The 18,738-nt window shown below is 40.7% G+C and overlaps 1 protein-coding gene and 1 pseudogene across 1 annotated transcript; both read right to left on the minus strand.

Annotated features, from left to right (window-relative positions):
* Positions 1-517: 517 nt before the first annotated feature.
* Positions 518-12,395, minus strand: LOC111968112 (1-acyl-sn-glycerol-3-phosphate acyltransferase epsilon). The gene is made up of 8 exons (XM_023993667.2): positions 11,622-12,395; positions 10,491-10,560; positions 10,211-10,326; positions 9,669-9,758; positions 8,885-8,975; positions 3,942-4,103; positions 1,696-1,819; positions 518-1,171 (listed from the first exon to the last, which is right to left on the minus strand). The coding sequence occupies exons 1-8, from the start codon at positions 11,838-11,840 to the stop codon at positions 946-948; spliced, it is 1,098 nt and encodes a 365-aa protein (XP_023849435.1). The 5' UTR covers positions 11,841-12,395; the 3' UTR covers positions 518-945.
* A 333-nt stretch (positions 12,396-12,728) lies between these two features.
* The window catches only part of LOC111968270 (microcephalin-like), a 36,023-nt pseudogene continuing 30,013 nt past the window's right edge, over positions 12,729-18,738 (minus strand).

Genomic DNA, 18,738 nt, shown 5'->3' on the forward strand with positions numbered 1-18,738 from the left:
TGTATAGAGTTTGGCAACAATTTGTGGAACTTTTGCAAAAACTCAAACAAAGCACATATACAGCAGACACATTGTAACCGGGCAATAAAAAGGAGAACTTTAAACACATGGCTAAGTAACCATCACTTAGACCTAAACACTCCATCACCCTCAATAATGTATTAATTGGACAATGAATAAACACTAATCACTCTCTTTTGCAATGAGTACTTTGTAATTAGTACTGAAAATTAAATCTGCTCTCTAATGCTGGGTTCACATGCTCCTCAGAATAAGAAAGTCTAAACTATCTTACTGGACAGATCAGAGGACGATACATGTTATCTCCCCTCTCCTATTTCCTACTTGGATGATCATAAATAACTTTTTGGACATTGTCAACTCAGAGTTATGAACATTCTGAGAGTTTCTCAGTCCCGAGTTGTTAATAATTCGAAGAGCACATGAACACAGCATATCATCTCAAACAGAGAGCTGAACCTTAACTCTGGTAAACTCATGTTGAAAAGGGATGCTGGACACTGGATATGCAAAAGCACAGAATTTAATTATGTAATAGGCTAAACGGTATAGGGAAGAAAATCTGTCTATTCATACTTTATGGCTGAGATAAAAGGGGGAAATTCAAGGAAAGAAATACATACAACATCCCCATTTCAATTTTGCTCACCTTATCTGGTTGCAAGTTGATGCACACAACCATAGAGCAATGAAGAAGCAGCACAAGAAACAAAACCGCTTCTCTATCTATCTCCCTATCTCTCTTCTTACAGCTGTTAGGTAGGCAATGAGCCATCCATTTGGACAGAATTCTAGAAGAACCAAACCTTAACAGCAACAAGTGCTTTGTTTCGAAAAACATACGCCCCCTGCCTGATGGGTGAGTGAAAGGGCAAGGTCTTTCCATAGCCATAGCAGATGGCATTGATGACCACCATGAGCTTCCTATGGACTAACATTCACCCAGAGCCATCCCAACAGAGTCCCATACACCCAGGTTCGGACATAGAGTTTCCTGCCAGACTCTGTCAACAACATTGGCAGTGTTAGCCCGCTCAGAAATAGCAGCGATGGCAACGTCTTCGTAATGCTCAGATGGGACCTTTGACCTTCTCCAGGGAATCTGCCTTTTTTGTCTGGATCCTCAGACTCATAGAAAGTAGTCAACATCCTGTGGCGAAAGAGAGAAGGTTCCCTTTAGAGTTAAAGCATATCCCCAGCTCATGTCTAATCAGCCAATCATGACAATTTATAACTGTGATTGTTAGTAAGTGGTATGGTTGCAAAATTCCAATAACCTTACCCAAAATTCCCAGGTTTTCCAGTAATTCTGGTGGAAAGAGTCCCGTAATTAAGTGAGAATAACCACAAAATCCAGAATCCTCCAACCAGGATTTCTGTAAAACCAGGCAATTTACTGGAATTTTGCAACCGTAGTCAGTGCACACTTCATGTGCAGTGGGGGCATCAACACATTATTAAATTAGTTATCAAAGCAGACTAGCTCCAGCATCCTTAAACATAATATTGCAGTCCACCATTTGAGTAGTTGGAAGTGCTGCCGGAAATTTCAGATTCATTTCAGATACATTTTCTTAACATGAACTCAACCTTGGCCTAAATGTGGAATTGGTGCATCGGTCAGTGTCGTAATGTCAGACAGGGTTAGAGAGAGGGTGGAAAGAGGATACTCACTGGTCCTTGATCTCAAATCTCTCGTGCAGCCACCTGCGGAAAAACACAGACTCCGGAGGAATTTCCTTCACGTCCACACGTTCAAAGTGGATGTGAACTTTGGGACATTCCTTACACAGGAATTCTGTCAAACAGAGAAAACATGAATGAGAGAGAAAACAACATCAGGAAGACCATAGCAGCCAAAGACCACGTAGCCATCAAATTGTGTTTGTGAATGAGGCACTACGTAGGTTCAGATACAGTATCTTATGGATCTGAACTTCCGTCCTCTAACTCCAAAAACAGGAATTAAGTGGCTACAGCTTCCACAGAGGTGTGTTTACAAAACACTGTACAATCTGAGCAGGATTTGAATGACCAGCTTTAGAAACTATAGTCTCCTCAAAAGCCCTGCCTGCTCTGTTTTTCTTACAGGCCCTCAGATTAGCCTATAGGCCTATTCGTAATCATAGTACCCATTTGGCATTTTCATATGACTCATCCAATCAGCCAGATCCACAAGGGTAAAGCTGTGATTAAAATCATTATCCCTCACACTACACTCGTGAGGGCAATTTGTAGAAATGGAGAAACAGCTGGATAGTTTGACAAAAGCCTCCTGAGATATAAGAAAGCCCAAAGACCGCATGTCACGTCACTCGAGCCTCCCCAGAGGGAGAGCACTTATGACAGAAGTCAGCCTTTCCTGTGACCCATTGGAAAACATCCATTACATGGTTGATTTACACTAACTCCTGCCTTTTAAAGAAGGTCAAGATGGCACAGTGATTCTAAAGCGTAGAGCTATTATCTCATGATAGACAAACGCATTACACACCAGCTCTGATTCGTATGTCAAATTTCTCGAGAATTGATTTGACAAGAATGAATGCTCGGATGGTCTTCAATTCCTTGAGCCATTTTGTTCGAAAGACATGGCGTCATCTGATAAATATTAGAGGTCCTAATCGCAGGTGACATTTTAAAACCACTATATCAAACATCACTGACATGTTCTGATGTCATGATAATTCCATCAATGCAAGAGGGGCATTAGTCTTGAGGACTGGCAGCATTTTGAATCCTGCCACATGAAGGTTAAAAGCCAAGATTAGAGAAAAGTAAAATCCCTGCGCATGTTGTACATAACAAAACAATAACTCTGGTCAGACAGCTTAGCTGAAAGCTCCCATGGAAACGTTGACGTTAAAAGTAAGCAAACAGCTGAATCTGGGGCCGTGCATCGAAACATTCCCATGGAATAATTTCAACCAAACTCCCATAACCACTGCATCAGTCATTCAATGGATATTACATTTGATTTCAGTTAATATCAACATGGGTTCACATGATAACTAGGTCAAAAATATGCAGGTGCGGAGCATTCGAAAAGAAACACATTCAGTGGACCAGCGCTGTTGCGGATTTATTGAAAACGTGACCAGCATTGGCTGTAGATAATTTGAAAAACATTTAAATGAATAGACAGTAAAACAGGTATGCTATCTGTTAGCTGAAATTCACTAAGACTGTGTTTATTTTCCACTTCGATGGCAAACTTTCTGTAGTGCAAACATTCACCTCCAGTCATTTTTGCGCTAAGACTGGTCCAATGAATTTGTTTATTTTCAAACACTTCTGCATGGAATTATTACGTTGTCTTAACCGTTGTTATTTCAACCTAGCTTGAAACCAGGAATAGCCTGGACACCAGCCAATCAGAGCAAATGCTTGTGTGTTTTATCAATAAGGGTGAAAGATTAGGGGTGACAAGATTTGATTTCCAAATGATTTGATACCCATTGAGTTTGGTTGCAAGAAGGTTAACCGTTTCAGTGAGTAAAACATTCCTGGTTTCAGTTCAAACACGGTCCAATCATTTCTTCCCTCAATACAGTCATCTCAATAACATGTGAAATACTGGGAAATTAACAGGAGGTGTACTTAGACAAACATGCTTTTCTATTCTTCCCATGCTGTTTACTACCAGTACATCACTGTTTATTCCTGAAAGCAACAGGATGTTTTCACACCAAGGCTTTTCAAAAACACTTTGGGAACACAGAGGAATCAAAAACACCACAACATAACACGCACTGTTTACAGGAAGCCAACTTATTTTCTGTTTTAATTAGGAGAACAATGTTATACTGATAATGAACTGAGTAACTCCAGTTGCGTGTGGGAATTTAGAAGATTATTGCATGCATCAAAATCCCCCCTTAATACCTGAAAGAACTGAATTATCTGGAACAACCTCATACCTGGCATTGATGGGGCAGGATGTCTTTCACTGCTTGTGCCCAGTGTTCCCTCATACACCACGGTGACATCATACACAGCATCCAGGTGGTCCCTCATGGTTTCTATGGCAATGTGCGAGGCTTTCATTCTTGGGGTCAGAACGTGGTCCAAGACAGCCAGTCCTGAAGGAAATGAACAGAAGAGTATTTGTTCATTTTTTTTACATTTACATCTTATCCAGAGACACTTAGAGGAGCAATTCGGGTTCGGTGCCTTGCTCAAGGGCACAGACAGATTTTTCACCTAGTCAGCTCGGGATTCAAACCAGGGACCTTTCAGTTACTGGAGTTTGGTTGCAACGCTCTTAACCTCTAGGCTACCTGCCGCTGTTAAATCTCTTGGTTGTGCCAGGTGACATGCAATGTTAATTATAGCAAGTTTCCAATAGCAGTGCTAAACAAGACACTGTTTCTAGTACCAGCATTTCACTTGGATCTTTCAATGAATGCCAAGAAAAAGTATAGTGTCTGGGGAATAAAGACCTCCATTCAAATGATCAGGTCACATAACCTTGACTTGTTCACATAACTGAATGGTAGACAACAGTGGACAAATTTAATTAACAACGGTCAAACTATCCCATAATGACGTCTTCCAAATGTCACCCGGTTGTTGTAATCACTGATCAGAAAGATTGTTGGCTGCATTTGAGACCAGAAATTATCTAAAACCATATATACACACAATTAATAGGTCATTTAACAGGCCTGTTATTCTCCTCTGATTTAATCTTGATTGTACTCTGTCCAAAGTCCACAGGTTTTTCTTTGGGACCAACTACTACTGCATAACAAATGTGTTGTCCCATCCTGTTGTTAGTAGAATAAAGTGGCACCATCACTAGGCGGCTTCCACCCGGTTACGTAACCCTGCACCTTAGAGGCTGCTGCCCTATATACATAGACTTGAAATCACTGGCCACTTTAATAATGTTTACATATTTTTGCTTTACTCATCTCATATATATATATATATATATATATATATACTGTATTATTTTCTACTGTATTTTAGTCTATGCCACTCCAACATTGCTCATCCTAATATTTAAATATTCCTTAATTCCATTCTTTTACTTTCAGGTTGTGTGCATTGTTGTGAATTGTTCGATATTACTGCACTGTTGGTGCTAGAAACCCATGCATTTCACTACACCCACAATAACATCTGCTAAACATGTACAGTGGGGCAAAAAAGTATTTAGTCAGCCACCAATTGTGCAAGTTCTCCCACTTAAAAAGATGAGAGAGGCCTGTAATTTTCATCATAGGTACACTTCAACTATGACAGACAAAATGAGAAAAGAAAATCCAGAAAATCACATTGTAGGATTTTTTATGAATTTATTTGCAAATTATGGTGGAAAATAAGTATTTGGTCAATAACAAAAGTTTCTCAATACTTTGTTATATACCCTTTGTTGGCAATGACAGAGGTCAAACGTTTTCTGTAAGTCCTCACAAGGTTTTCACACACTGTTGCTGGTATTTTGGCCCATTCCTCCATGCAGATATCCTCTAGAGCAGTGATGTTTTGGGGGTATGCCCTGGGGGACACGTGCTCTCACCACTGGTGTKCCCCAGGGCTCTGTTCTAGGCCCTCTCCTATTCTCGCTATACACCAAGTCACTTGGCTCTGTCATATCCTCACATGATCTCTCCTATCATCGCTATGCAGACGACACACAATTAATCTCCTCCTTTCCCCCTTCTGATAACCAGGTGGCGAATCGCATCTCTGCATGTCTGGCAGACATATCAGTGTGGATGACGGATCACCACCTCAAGCTGAACCTCGGCAAGACGGAGCTGCTCTTCCTCCCGGGGAAGGACTGCCCGTTCCATGATCTCGCCATCACGGTTGACAACTCCATTGCGTCCTCCTCCCAGAGTGCTAAGAACCTTGGCGTGATCCTGGACAACACACTGTCGTTCTCAACTAACATCTAGGCGGTGACCCGTTCCTGTAGGTTCATGCTCTACAACATTCACAGAGTACGACCCTGCCTCACACAGGAAGCGGCGCAGGTCCTAATCCAGGCACTTGTCATCTCCCGTCTGGATTACTGCAACTCGCTGTTGGCTGGGCTCCCTGCCTGTTTGCAGTAAACCCCACAACTCATCCAGAACGCCCACAGCCGGTCTGGTGTTCAACCTTCCCAAGTTCTCTCACGTCACCCCGCTCCTCCGCTCTCTCCACTGGTTCCAGTTGAAGCTCGCATCCGCTACAAGACCATGGTGCTTGCCTACGGAGCTGTGAGGGAACGGCACCTCCGTACCTTCAGGCTCTGATCAGGCCCTACGCCCTACACCAAACAAGGGCACTGCGTTCATCCACCTCTGGCCTGCTCGCCTCCCTACCTCTGAGGAAGTACAGTTCCCGCTCAGCCCAGTCAAAACTGTTCGCTGCTCTGGCACCCCAATGGTGGAACAAACTCCCTCACGACGCCAGGTCAGCGGAGTCAATCACCACCTTCCGGAGACACCTGAAACCCCACCTCTTTAAGGAATACCTAGGATAGGATAAAGTAATCCTTCTAACCCCCCCCTTAAAAGAGTTAGAGGCACTATTGTAAAGTGGTTGTTCCACTGGATATCATAAGGTGAATGCACCAATTTGTAAGTCGCTCTGGATAAGAGCGTCTGCTAAATGACTTAATGTAATGTAAATGTTTTGGGGCTGTTGCTGGGCAACACGGACTTTCAACCCCTCCAAAGATTTCTATGGGGTTGAGATCTGGAGACTGGCTAGGCCACTCCAGGACCTTGAAATGCTTCTTACGAAGCCACTCCTTCGTTGGCGGGCGGTGTGTTTGGGATCATTGTCATGCTGAAAGACCCAGCCACGTTTCATCTTCAATGCCCTTGCTGATGGAAGGAGGTTTTCACTCAAAATCTCACGATACATGGCCCCATTCATTCTGTCCTTTACACGGATCAGTCGTCCTGGTCCCTTTGCAGAAAAACAGCCCCAAAGAATGATGTTTCCACCCCCATGCTTCACAGTAGGTATGGTGTTCTTTGGATGCAACTCAGCATTCTTTGTCCTCCAAACACAACGAGTTGAGTTTTTACAAAAAGTTCTATTTTGGTTCATCTGACCATATGACATTCTCCCAATTCTTTCTGGATCATCCAAATGCTCTCTAGCAAACTTTTTGCACTGCAGGATTTGAGTCCCTGGCGGCGTAGTGTGTTACTAATGGTAGGCTTTGTTACTTTGGTCCCAGCTCTCTGCAGGTCATTCACTTGGTCCCCCCGTGTGGTTCTGGGATTTTTGCTCACCGTTCTTGTGATCATTTTGACCCCACGGGGTGAGATCTTGCGTGGAGCCTCAGATCGAGGGAGATTATCAGTGGTCTTGTATGTCTTCCATTTCTTAATGGATTTTGCTCCCACAGTTGATTTCTTCAAACCAAGCTGCTTACCTATTGCAGATTCAGTCTTCCCAGCCTGGTGCAGGTCTACAATTTGTTTTCTGGTGTCCTTTGACAGCTCTTTGGTCTTGGCCATAGTGGAGTTTGGAGTGTGGACTGTTTGAGGTTGTGGACAGGTGTCTTTTATACTGATAACAAGTTCAAACAGGTACCATTAATACAGGTAACGAGTGGAGGACAGAGGAGCCTCTTAAAGAAGAAGTTACAGGTCTGTGAGAGCCAGAAATCTTGCTTGTTTGTAGGTGACCAAATACTTATTTTCCACCATAATTTGCAAATAAATTCATWAAAAATCCTACAATGTGATTTTCTGGATTTCTTTTCCTCATTTTGTCTGTCATAGTTGAAGTGMACCTATGATGAAAATTACAGGCCTCTCATATTTTTAAGTGGGAGAACTTGCACAATTGGTGGCTGACTAAATACTTTTTTGCCCCACTGTATATGACCAATAAAATTTGATTTGATTATTTTCTCTACTATACCCCCCACCTTACGGCAAGCAGATCATATAGTCATGTGCCAAGCCCAAATCCCTAGAGCGGTTTACTAGGACTTAGAGGGGCAGGTGATATTTCACATTTTGATTTCAGTGACAGATTTTTCAAGTTAAATCTGTAGCTACGCACGCAAAGGACTGCAGTTTATCAAGTACCACACTGTGTATATGTTACGCTCCATAACATGGTGATATAGCTGTGAGGGCCAAAGCAATTCATTGGGAAATCTGATGGACAAATGTTATAAGCTCAGACAAGGAATTATTAATTTTTATTAATATTCCACTTTAAATATAAAAAAATAAGTACCTTATAGTAAACTATAAGTAATATAGTCAGTCGGCTGCCAAACTAATAAATCCTACTTTATTAAACAAAATGTCTGCTACCAAACTAATATATTCTAATTATTAAACAAAATGTCATATGCACCAGCTTTTAAACCATTAAAATTTGCCCTTGCGAATTAGGTCTAGCAACATTATAAATCACTTATCAGCCAGCAGTAAAATACTTTTGTAATCACAAGTTAATCTTTTGCCCAATTTTTAAGCTACAGCCTCTGGGATATTTCATTAAACCTGATCACTGGTTGGAGCTGCCAAGCTCTTGGCGCTGTACCAGCAATCCACTGACGATGAGAAAAAATACAAAACAGCCAGGCGGCTTTTCATTTTGTCTAAGCTTCCCCTCTAATGCTGTCAACAAATACTTGGGTCTTGACATTTTTACATAGATGGCAAAAAGTTAGTTGTGGGTAGAACGTATCTGCTGTTATAGTAAATGGATTTTGCTTTCATGTTGCGAATTGTATTAAAAACCTTTGTAGAACCTGAAGTACCTGTTGCAACGCATTAACATACATGACCCCTCATTCATTCTTCATCCCCAAAGCTTTGCTATTAGTCATGCAAGAATACACTCCCTCCAAATCAATAATACTACATTTGAAAGTATGAAAGAGCACCTTCTTTAGCGGAAAAAGCCTGACTGTCGCTGATCATCTTCTTGAGTTCAGGGTTGTATCGGGTTCCTTCTGGGAAGATGACAAGATACATCTGCACAGAAAACAAAACAAACAGGGATGGAGTTAGGACAGGAAGTCTTACAGGGGAGATCAGCACATCATTGCTCTTAAGATAAGTAGTATACGAGTACAGTTTTACAGCAAGGTTACTAGACATCAAGGTACTGACTGGTACCCATTTCATACATCCCTGTCTATACTCTACATACCCGTAGCTGCACATCTGAAAACTCTGCAACTTGGGTGTCATGTAGACTAGACAAGTCATAAAATCATGCCAAAACGCTAGCCCAGAAGACCAAACAACAAGCTGTGGATCTTCATGTCCTGGGAAAAAGTTATTTGGCAACAGCTGTCCTTCCTGATATAGACTAGACACAGAGAAACATTTAGAAGGGACATGCCAGTGACCAAAAATGCCATTATAAATATTTCAGTTGGTTTCATGTATTTTGTATCTTTTAGAATAGCAATGCTCTTTAAAAAAATGACAATTTGGATAATGTAAGAGCATTTTCATGGTATTTACTGACAGCCCATCAATATAATCCATTTGAATGAAGTGACAGTATTAAACATTCGTTTTGTTGGCAGCCATGTAAAAAGTTATAGGCTGCAATGCAAAAAACATGCAAATATATATATATATTTTTTTGTAATGGTTTTTGGAAGGAAATAACATTCACATAGACAGTTTCTGTCAGTGTGCTCCATAAATACTTACTGGTGTTCCCAACACTGTCTGTGAAGAGAGCTTCTTTTTCATTGCCTTCTCGTCAAACGTTGCACTTCGCTTCACGTAGACACCTCCATGCTAAAATAAATAAATAAAATGAAACATTTGGTAAAAAAATGTACAAAAAACAGGCTTAAATGAATCATACCAATAAGTACAACACACAACATATCTTTGACAGTGCAAAAATCTTTCAGATTTTTTAGTGACCAAAGTGTAATAATTTGTTGTTGGGAGAGGGGGGGGGGGGTGTTACAGGTATAATATTTAAATTAATCTAATTTCATATTCAGTTAATTTATTTTTCATTCGTTATTTCACACACACACACACACACACACACACACACACACACACACACACACACACACACACACACACAACACAACACACTTTAACCTGAGTGCCACTCAGATGAAGAAAAAAAAAACATTACAAAAAGGTACATAACTAAAGTATTCATAAGTAATAAACTCAGTACGTACAGAAAAAGGAAACAAAGGCCTACATATTTTACATAAATATATTACCTGAGAGAAATACCATCCGTACAATGGGAGCCACTTCAGACCATCTTTCAGGACATATCTCACATGGCCAAGTGCTTTCTGCCTAATGGCTAACATGTCAGCAATGATCCAGTCCGCTGTATGACAAGACAATGGAAAATAAGGGTTTTAGTCCAACTGCAGTGCAAACTGCAGCGTTCTGATGAAATCCTCAAATTTCACCACATCATATGCCACACTTTTATCTCAGAATGAAAAGAGATGAATTAGTAAAACATCTTGTTGAATAGGAAAAGCTCACCTGTGCATTGATGGTTGGAAAGGTAGACCACATTCTCTTTATTCTTTGGTATGTCTCCATAAATAACAATCTAAAGAAGGAGGAATGAGCACTATTTTAGGCCTAAAAGACACCTTAATGGCATAATGAGGGACATCAGAAACAAAATGGAAGAAATTTGGGTGGTTGCCAAACTGATATAATTTGTGCCAACCTTTGTAATTAGACTTTCACCCAGGATTTTGTAGTGGAAAATCCACTTGGCACTGAGAAATCCAATGGCACACCAGCCATGTCTCAGTTTTTTTGTTCATAAACTGTTCTCATCATCTTAATAGCCTTATACAAGCTGTTAATAATGAATCAAGAGCGTCTAAACTTTGTCACCTGTTCAAACACCTGAGYCATTGCTGTGCTTCATAAGATAACATGTTTGAAACAGTACGGAACTCCAGGTCTTCAATGGGTCTACTGGTATTCCTACTGTAGGCATATGTGCAATTATATCATTATGAGAGCCATATTCAAGAACACCCACAATAAATCACCACCAGACTAGGCTTAAATAGAAAACACCAAGATGAACGAAAAAAGGGTGGCTGTGAAGTTAACTATTTGACTGATCAGACAAACACTGATAAACCGAGTGGCGCAGTGGTCTAAGGCTAGAGGCATCACTACAGACTCTGGTCTGATTCCAGGCTGTATCACAGCCGGCTGTGATTGGGAGTCCCATAGGGTGGTGCACAATTGGCCCAGCGTCGTCCGGGTTAGGCCGGAGTAGGCCGTCATTGTAAATAAGAATTTGTTCTTAACTGACATGCCTAGTTAAATCAAATTTTAAAAAGACGGGAAAAAAACAGCATACCACAGGTAAAACTGGATGCCTTGTGCAATGTCCCAGACTCGTATAGGCCTAATATATGTATACAGACCACATTTATTTCTCAGCTTTAAATTTGCCATTATTTTGATCTCTAGTACTGGCCAAGTAGCCCGGCACTAATGACTACCAACACTCTTACTACATACCATTAGAGCTAATACTATCTTTCTCTGGTGACATCATGTAATAACATGTCACCATACAAGATACTTCACAAGCTGTAAGTCAGTGTATCCTTAAACTAAGTGAAATGTATGCCTACTCACCTCCACCCCGGTATAGTTTTCAAAGAAAAAGAGGACGAGGCTCTGGTAGATGTTATAGAGGTGGTCGTCCATCCTGCGGTATATTCTTGATGGTAGGAAAGCCGAAATCAAGCGACAAGCACCCCATGACAGTATATAAGCCGGAGCTGTGCCTATCATAACCGCTGCAGGAAACCAGTACCGCAACGAGTACGTGTGCACAACAAGGGAGAGCAGCATTCTGTACTGCGTAATAGCTTGTTCAAGTAGCGATAACTAACGTTACAAGATATCTGGTATATTAATACCAGACAGCACTTTCACTTCTTCTCTGTTGACCGTTATCTTTGTAAACTGTCAAAGCAAGAGATAGCTAACGCGTTAGCGGAAGCTTGACAGCCACCCCAAATTATCGTAGTGAGAAGTTGCAAATGGAGAAAAAAGCATAACGTTATAGTAATACCACATGTCAATGTTATGCATATCGCAAAAGTTCAACGTAACAACCAGCAAACGACCTCGAATCTCTGATAGCCACCTAACTTTACCTAGCTAAACGGCTAACGTTAGCTTACGCCGCGGCTAGCTACAAGCTTTCGCTAAACACTGCTCAACGGACCCATGACCCAAAAGATTAAATGCTGTTTTACAAAATAACGGTTTAAACTACATTGGTAAATCACAACTACATGCTTATAATCTAAGTTCTCCTTGGCCCACAGTTAAGTTTTAACTTCGATTCAAAAACTGCCTCTACCATGGACTCCATGGTGTAATGGGGCGTAACTCGTAAGCCACTTACCAACATCTTGCAAGCTCATTGGTCTAAAGAAGAGTTCTGAAGTGGTGGTTGCTAAGAGTGGACAGTTGCTAACTTGCTGGTGTCAGTCTGAGGTATAAAATAACAGTGCCAGGTGCTCGCCGCAGTAAAGCAAGATCTGCTTAAAATGCTCTGAGTTTGCAAGCTATTTTGGTAGTAGTGTGTGTCTGATATGTGATCTGCAGTATATCTTGAAGGTAAACGACTGACAATGTCAAATGGATGAAAGCACTAGTCTGGTCCCTGTATCAGTTTGTTGTATAAGTAACCATCTTTGATGCATAGCAAACTCCTAGTCCAACTTCATATTACTGGGATTTCCATACCAAGAAATATGGAAGTTGCTTAAGATGTGTGATACAATCTAAAGGAAAAAGGAAGTAAAGTAATGTGGTTGTTTAAAAAGCATAATGAGACGGAGAGTAAAAACGTCACATTTCCCATAAATATTCTAAACCAAAGCTAAACGTTAATACCACACTGTCAAATACAAATCGTATCAAATATACTGTCAGTGGTGGAAAAAGTACTAAATTGTCACACTTGAGTAAAAGTAAAATACTATTTGAATAAAAGTCTAAAGAGTTAAGAAAAAGTTACATTCATAGTTTATCCTTGTGATTCATGCTGCTGTAATAGATAGATCTATACAGTATACAGTTGTGTAAAGTACTACTTATGAAGTATTTTGGGGTATCTGTACTTTACTATTTTTATTTTTCACAACTTTTACTTCACTACATTCCTAAAGAAAATAATGTACTTTTTACTCCATACATTTTCCCTACCACCCAAAAGTACTTGTTACATTTGATACTTAAATATATTTAGGAGGGGTACATTTAAATGTTTCTAACAGAAAAAATATGAGACGCATACAGTATGAATACCATGGTAGCAATTGAAAAGGGAACAATTTTAAGATAATGCGGAAATTATCAGAACAAGTGTGAGGACACAACAGTTCATCTGACAAGGCCGAATCCTAACACTATACTCTTGATTTTATGTGCATTCTACTTGTAGTCTACATGAGTTCTCGAACAGAAATGTGAAATTCAAATGTTTTACTCACAGGTGTGTGGTTTGCTTGTATGACATAACATCCTGCTTTTGATTTACAAAATCACCTTGACAACACCACAATATGCAAAGGTAACCCAATTTGCGGGCAGGACGGGGGCAACAAGTTGCGGGTGCTACACCTGCTTAGAACGTCTGTCAGTTGAATCCCGCCGTAAAGCAGAGACCTAGAGCCCGCTCTCACATAATGTATAGTATGTTAGTGTTCAGCCACTGTGTTCCCATTTAAGCACTTATCAGTGACCAAATATGCTATTTTCAACCTGTATACGTGATGCAGTGTAAAGGGCTACATATTAATTAACACTGGCCTGACATCTTACCCAGCACCCACTGCTCGGAGAGAATCCTGCTCCCATCTGGTCTCTTGCCTTTGTACTTCCCCATGCAGAGGCCTGCCAGCCGGACCGTTTTGCAGACTGTGCCCCCACACAGCTCGATAAGCTCCACCAGGCTGTGGGTTGGGGGCTGGGCGTCCCGGGAGACAAACATTGCAGGCTGACCCAGGAACAGGTCCTGCTGGCACTCCCCTGCAGACAGGAGCTGCTTCAGATTACAGATCTGGGAGGAGAGACATGACAGAGTCTAAGGTGGTATGTATTTTCCCAGAAAGGGGAGTTGTTTGCAGTGTTTAAAAAAAAAGAGCCCATCTTAATATAGCTAAAAGAGTAGTTATTCAGCAATGTACATTTTGTATATGTATTGTTTGTTTGGCTGACCATTAGTTGTCACAACCAGTGTGTTGCAGTGTTCTCTTTTCACAAGGAGAGGGCAGAAAAACACCTTGAATTTGTAAACAAGTCTTCCTTTAGCCTGTATAGGGATAACCACATTTCATACAAACAGAGCTGCTGTCATCACCTGTATAATCAAATACCCTCCAAAAGGCTTGACCCCCATCTGACTCCAAACTCACCCAGTCTAGTATTTCTCCACTTGAACAATCTACTAACTTGGTATCTTGACAAATGTTGAATTTAAATAAAACATATGTGAAATACAACATGATATGTGAAAGGGATTTGAGGTTTGAATTGAAAATGAACATCTGCCTGCCAGAGTGAACCATAAAACCTCTTAGCAGTAAAATAATGTTATAACAGGAGTCGTGATGAATGATGTGGTTTTTGTAATCTGGGGCCATGCTTATTGACTTGTAATGATTGAAAATATGAACAAGCTAACCACATGGAAAAATATGTATCCACTCATTTTGTTTACTGCTTTCCATTGTGTAATTTGAGCAATGGATTTAATGTCTTAGGTTTATAACGATGCATATTTTGGGGGTCCGACAAGGAGTAGAACAGGGTAACTATATTAAGCTTAATCTAAAAGGTGATCCCCTACTCAGACCAGGTAGACATTTATATTTCACTATGAGGACACGTTGGTCACCCTGGACTCCAGTCCACATCTCTGTGTAAGCAACAGCCCTTCTCCACAGCCTCTAGGGGTGGACAAATAGCCCTTCTCCGCAGCCTCTAGGGGTGGACAAATAGCCCTTCTCCGCAGCCTCTAGGGGTGGACAAATAGCCCTTCTCCGCAGCCTCTAGGGGTGGACAGATAGCCCTTCTCCGCAGCCTCTAGGGGTGGACAAATAACCCTTCTCCACAGCCTCTAGGAGTGGATGACATTGGCTGACACAGCTCATAGCTTGCAGTTGCGCCGAGTAATACGTCAAAGATTCAATAAAATGCCATTCTCCGCGCCTTGTTTGACTTCCTGGGGCTGCGGTCCAGGCTGTCCATCCTCATTGCCCGAGAGCACTGAATGAGAACATACAGGCAGTCTTCGCTGACATTGTGCTCCGTCTTAAGACTACAGAGTGGAGTTCTCAGCTACAGGGGATGTTTGGAGTGCTGCTCCAATCTGCTGCTTTATGAATGAGTGCCAGAAAACAGGCTTTACCTTGAATTAGACCTTTTGGAACTTTTTTTTGGTAGGCCATTCTCAGACTTTAAAGCATGTTGGTCCTCCTCTGTACATAGCAGGAGCCTTTTTATCACTAATACTATAAAATAACATTTGGTTCAAAGGGAGAGTGAACGGAGCATTAAAGTACATTGTTCACTTCATGGGGCGTGATACTTGGGGTGGATTCATAATGAAGACATGAGGATTATCAGTGAAAACTGTGTCTTTCATCAGGGAACACTGATTTGAATCAAGTGAAGCATTGATTCTCAAGAGATTTGTGACAGACTTGGCCTAAGGAAGCATTGCAATTGGTTGAATATCAATCAGGAGACATCTCATATTATTTGAAGTAGGCTAACTGTGGCATATACAGCTGGCAAAAATTGACACTCAATATAACTTTAAACTCATTAGTCACGCCACAATATTTAGCATAAAGCTCAACCCTAAAGAAAGTCTATCTTTGTAAAGTTATTACTCTGAACTAATGTATTGTCTTTACAGATGTAGGATCTTAATTGTATCACCCTGTTGTTGCAGGAAATCTCCTGAAAAGCAGAAAATGCTAACTTGTAGTGTATTCAAGGTTCAAAAGGGCTTCTAAAGTTTGTAATTTCCACTTATATATTTCAGGCTTGACCCAACTAAAAATGTATCAACCCCTACAAAAATGTCCATAAATGATCATCTACACAAATAATTCACATTTCCTATTGCTGTAGGATAATTTTTTTGCTGTGAGAAACTGGTCAAATTAAGATCCTTTATATATGTATTAATCTATATTGGAAAATATTGTGTGTTGGGGGGGGGGTTGGATTTCTTTCAAATTATGTTCCTTTGGAAATGTAATTCGTCTTAACACTCTCCTTTTATGACATTCGAAGTTATTCCGTGGCTGTCAACATTTTGGTTGTTATTAACAAAAATTCAGAAAATGAAACACATTGAGTTTGTGGTTTTTCTAAAATTGGGTTCCAATGTAAAACAGCTGCTTGGCAGATTCTGTGCAGTCAAACAGGTCACAAAAGCAGTCCTCAAAAAAGGTGACAGTTGGGTTTACTTTATGAGAAGGTTAAGCTACAACAGCTGATCAAAATCACAGGTTTGCAGTAACTAGACATTAAAGTTTTTTAAATCTCATGAGTCAAATAAATGAATGATTATTGAGAGACCAAGAATAATCTTAACAAGTTTAAGGTCTCTTCTTTCGTCAGCTGGGTCCAACAGAAATTCGACATACGCTTTGTCCCAAACCCTCCGAAAGACATGCATACGTATACAGGTTGGAGAGGTGCAGGGGGCTGCCACACTGAGCGCCCATGGAGCAGTTATGTGCGTCTTTGAAAATAAGTTGTCTTTAATTATCTTAAAATGTGTCCTAAGAACAAACTATTTCATAAACAATAAATACCTCTACATTATACACAACTACTACTAGTAGCCTATTGTGTTGATATAGCCTTTTAGCATCCACAAAGGAGCATGAGTGGATTGTGCTTTGGATCACAATTCCGGCATAAAATAGGCTAGGTCATTGTGTGAGTCACCTCCTTCCCCCTGATGAGCTTCCTCCAGACATGAAACGACTGACAGACAATCAGACGGCCACACATCTAATGGCTTAGCGATTCAACTGGAACTCATGAACCAACTCGTTTTTCTGAAAGCGGCCTTCCTCTGTGGTCATCTGCCTAAAACGTGCTGCATTTCCTTCACATTCTGTTACCTCACTTCACTTCCTGTAATTCCGCTTCTTGTGTGTGCTGGGACTTGAGTATGAGTAGAAGACAAATGCAATGCATTGTAACAGAAACTGATGCTTAAAAATACACACAGAACATACCTAAAAAGGTTATATGACCTTTGGAATATTTGTAAAACCGGTCTCAAAGTAAAAAAACGGTCAATCAAAGAGAGAGACTAGCTGTTTCACCCAGATGTGAAATATGTAGAGCTTCAGTGTTAAGGGAAATGAAGAATGAAGCTAGTGGAGCAATAGGAAGATGACAATGATGGAGAAACATCCCTGGGGTTTAAGACAAAACATCCTCCAAGCGGATTCACTTCCTTTGTAGACCACCTGCATGGCCCCGTGTGTGATATCAGCGGTTTAATATAGCTCACATCATTAGAATAGACAATGACTTGTAAAACATTTTTACTATACTTAACAGGCTGGCTCATCTTGAAAATAATAAACGCAATACACCATAAGTCATGTTTAAATATTGCTAAATTATTTAAAAGTAATAATCAGCCTTGTGTATAAAGCAAATCAGCCTCGTTATTAGTATTTTATGTTTTATGTCTGTCGTCACTAGAAGAGCTCAACTACTGAACTGGACTGCATAGAACTGAGAGGGGCTCTTGTCAGGTTTGTTAATGTGTGACCCTCACTTTGCACCGACCCAACTTGATCTCTCATCCATTCAAGCCAAAGGTTAATGTAAACCAGCTATGTTTGCCATGTGTTTCAGTATATGCATGAACAGCATTATGTTAATGTCCTACATGTCAAACCACAGGACTTATTTATACATCTAGAACTCCTGAAATGTATCAAGCATGCAAGTAGATGTAGCTGTAGAGATGTCAAAATGGTCATGGTTTTTATAGCGCTTATGCACCTCCCTTCATCAAGTAGCATGTCACGCTCTACTTTACCTGAAAGCCTTGAATAGCCGACCATGTAAAATCTCCCGAGGGTGACTGTACACACACACACACAACCAAAAATCAACCACTAAGTTAAAACAAAGCACACATTCCAGAGCTCATTGGCACCTTTGAAAATGAGCCAGCATAAAAAATAAATAATCCTTGCCCCTCCTTGGAAGACAGTTTTCCCAACAACATTTATTGTCTATGTCCCCTCCCTATGGATAAATACGTATCAAACCATGCTTGAGCTCCTGAATAAACCACAATATTTTAGCAGTATGGACAATGTTTTTTAATACTATTTCAACCTGTCTGGTTTCAACTGACTAGACTACTTGGGACCGTTTTCTCCTCATGATACTCCATGCTAGTCTAAGAAAGGCTTGAGACAGGATGCAGGGAACACATCCTCTCAAATCAAAGGTGGGAAATCAAGAGGAGAACGTGGTCTGGCGACAGCCAGGCACCTCTGAAGGTTCTAAGTTAACTACAGTACAATAAGCTAATAGTCAGGTAAATTACATTGGCTTCAGACATGGCTACTGTGTAGTACTGTGATTATGGTAGTTTCACAGCTGCCTGTCTACAGCTGCCAAGATCAGAGGTGATAAAGAAAAAAGAAGCGCCTTGAAAAAGGACTAGATGAAGAAC

The sequence above is a fragment of the Salvelinus sp. IW2-2015 genome, linkage group LG8 (assembly GCF_002910315.2).
Source record: "Salvelinus sp. IW2-2015 linkage group LG8, ASM291031v2, whole genome shotgun sequence".
Classification (NCBI taxonomy): domain Eukaryota; kingdom Metazoa; phylum Chordata; class Actinopteri; order Salmoniformes; family Salmonidae; genus Salvelinus; species Salvelinus sp. IW2-2015.

What these genes read in the sequence shown, in the direction of transcription:
- LOC111968112 (XM_023993667.2), bottom strand. Translation starts at nt 11,840, where the DNA reads ATGCTGCTCTCCCTTGTTGTGCACACGTACTCGTTGCGGTACTGGTTT. An exon ending in AAAACTATACCGGGGTGGAG is followed by an intron (nt 10,561 to 11,621) that starts GTGAGTAGGCAT and finishes CTCCTTCTTTAG; the next exon opens with ATTGTTATTTATGGAGACAT. An exon ending in GGCTTTTTCCGCTAAAGAAG is followed by an intron (nt 4,104 to 8,884) that starts GTGCTCTTTCAT and finishes CATTTCCTTCAG; the next exon opens with GACTGGCTGTCTTGGACCAC.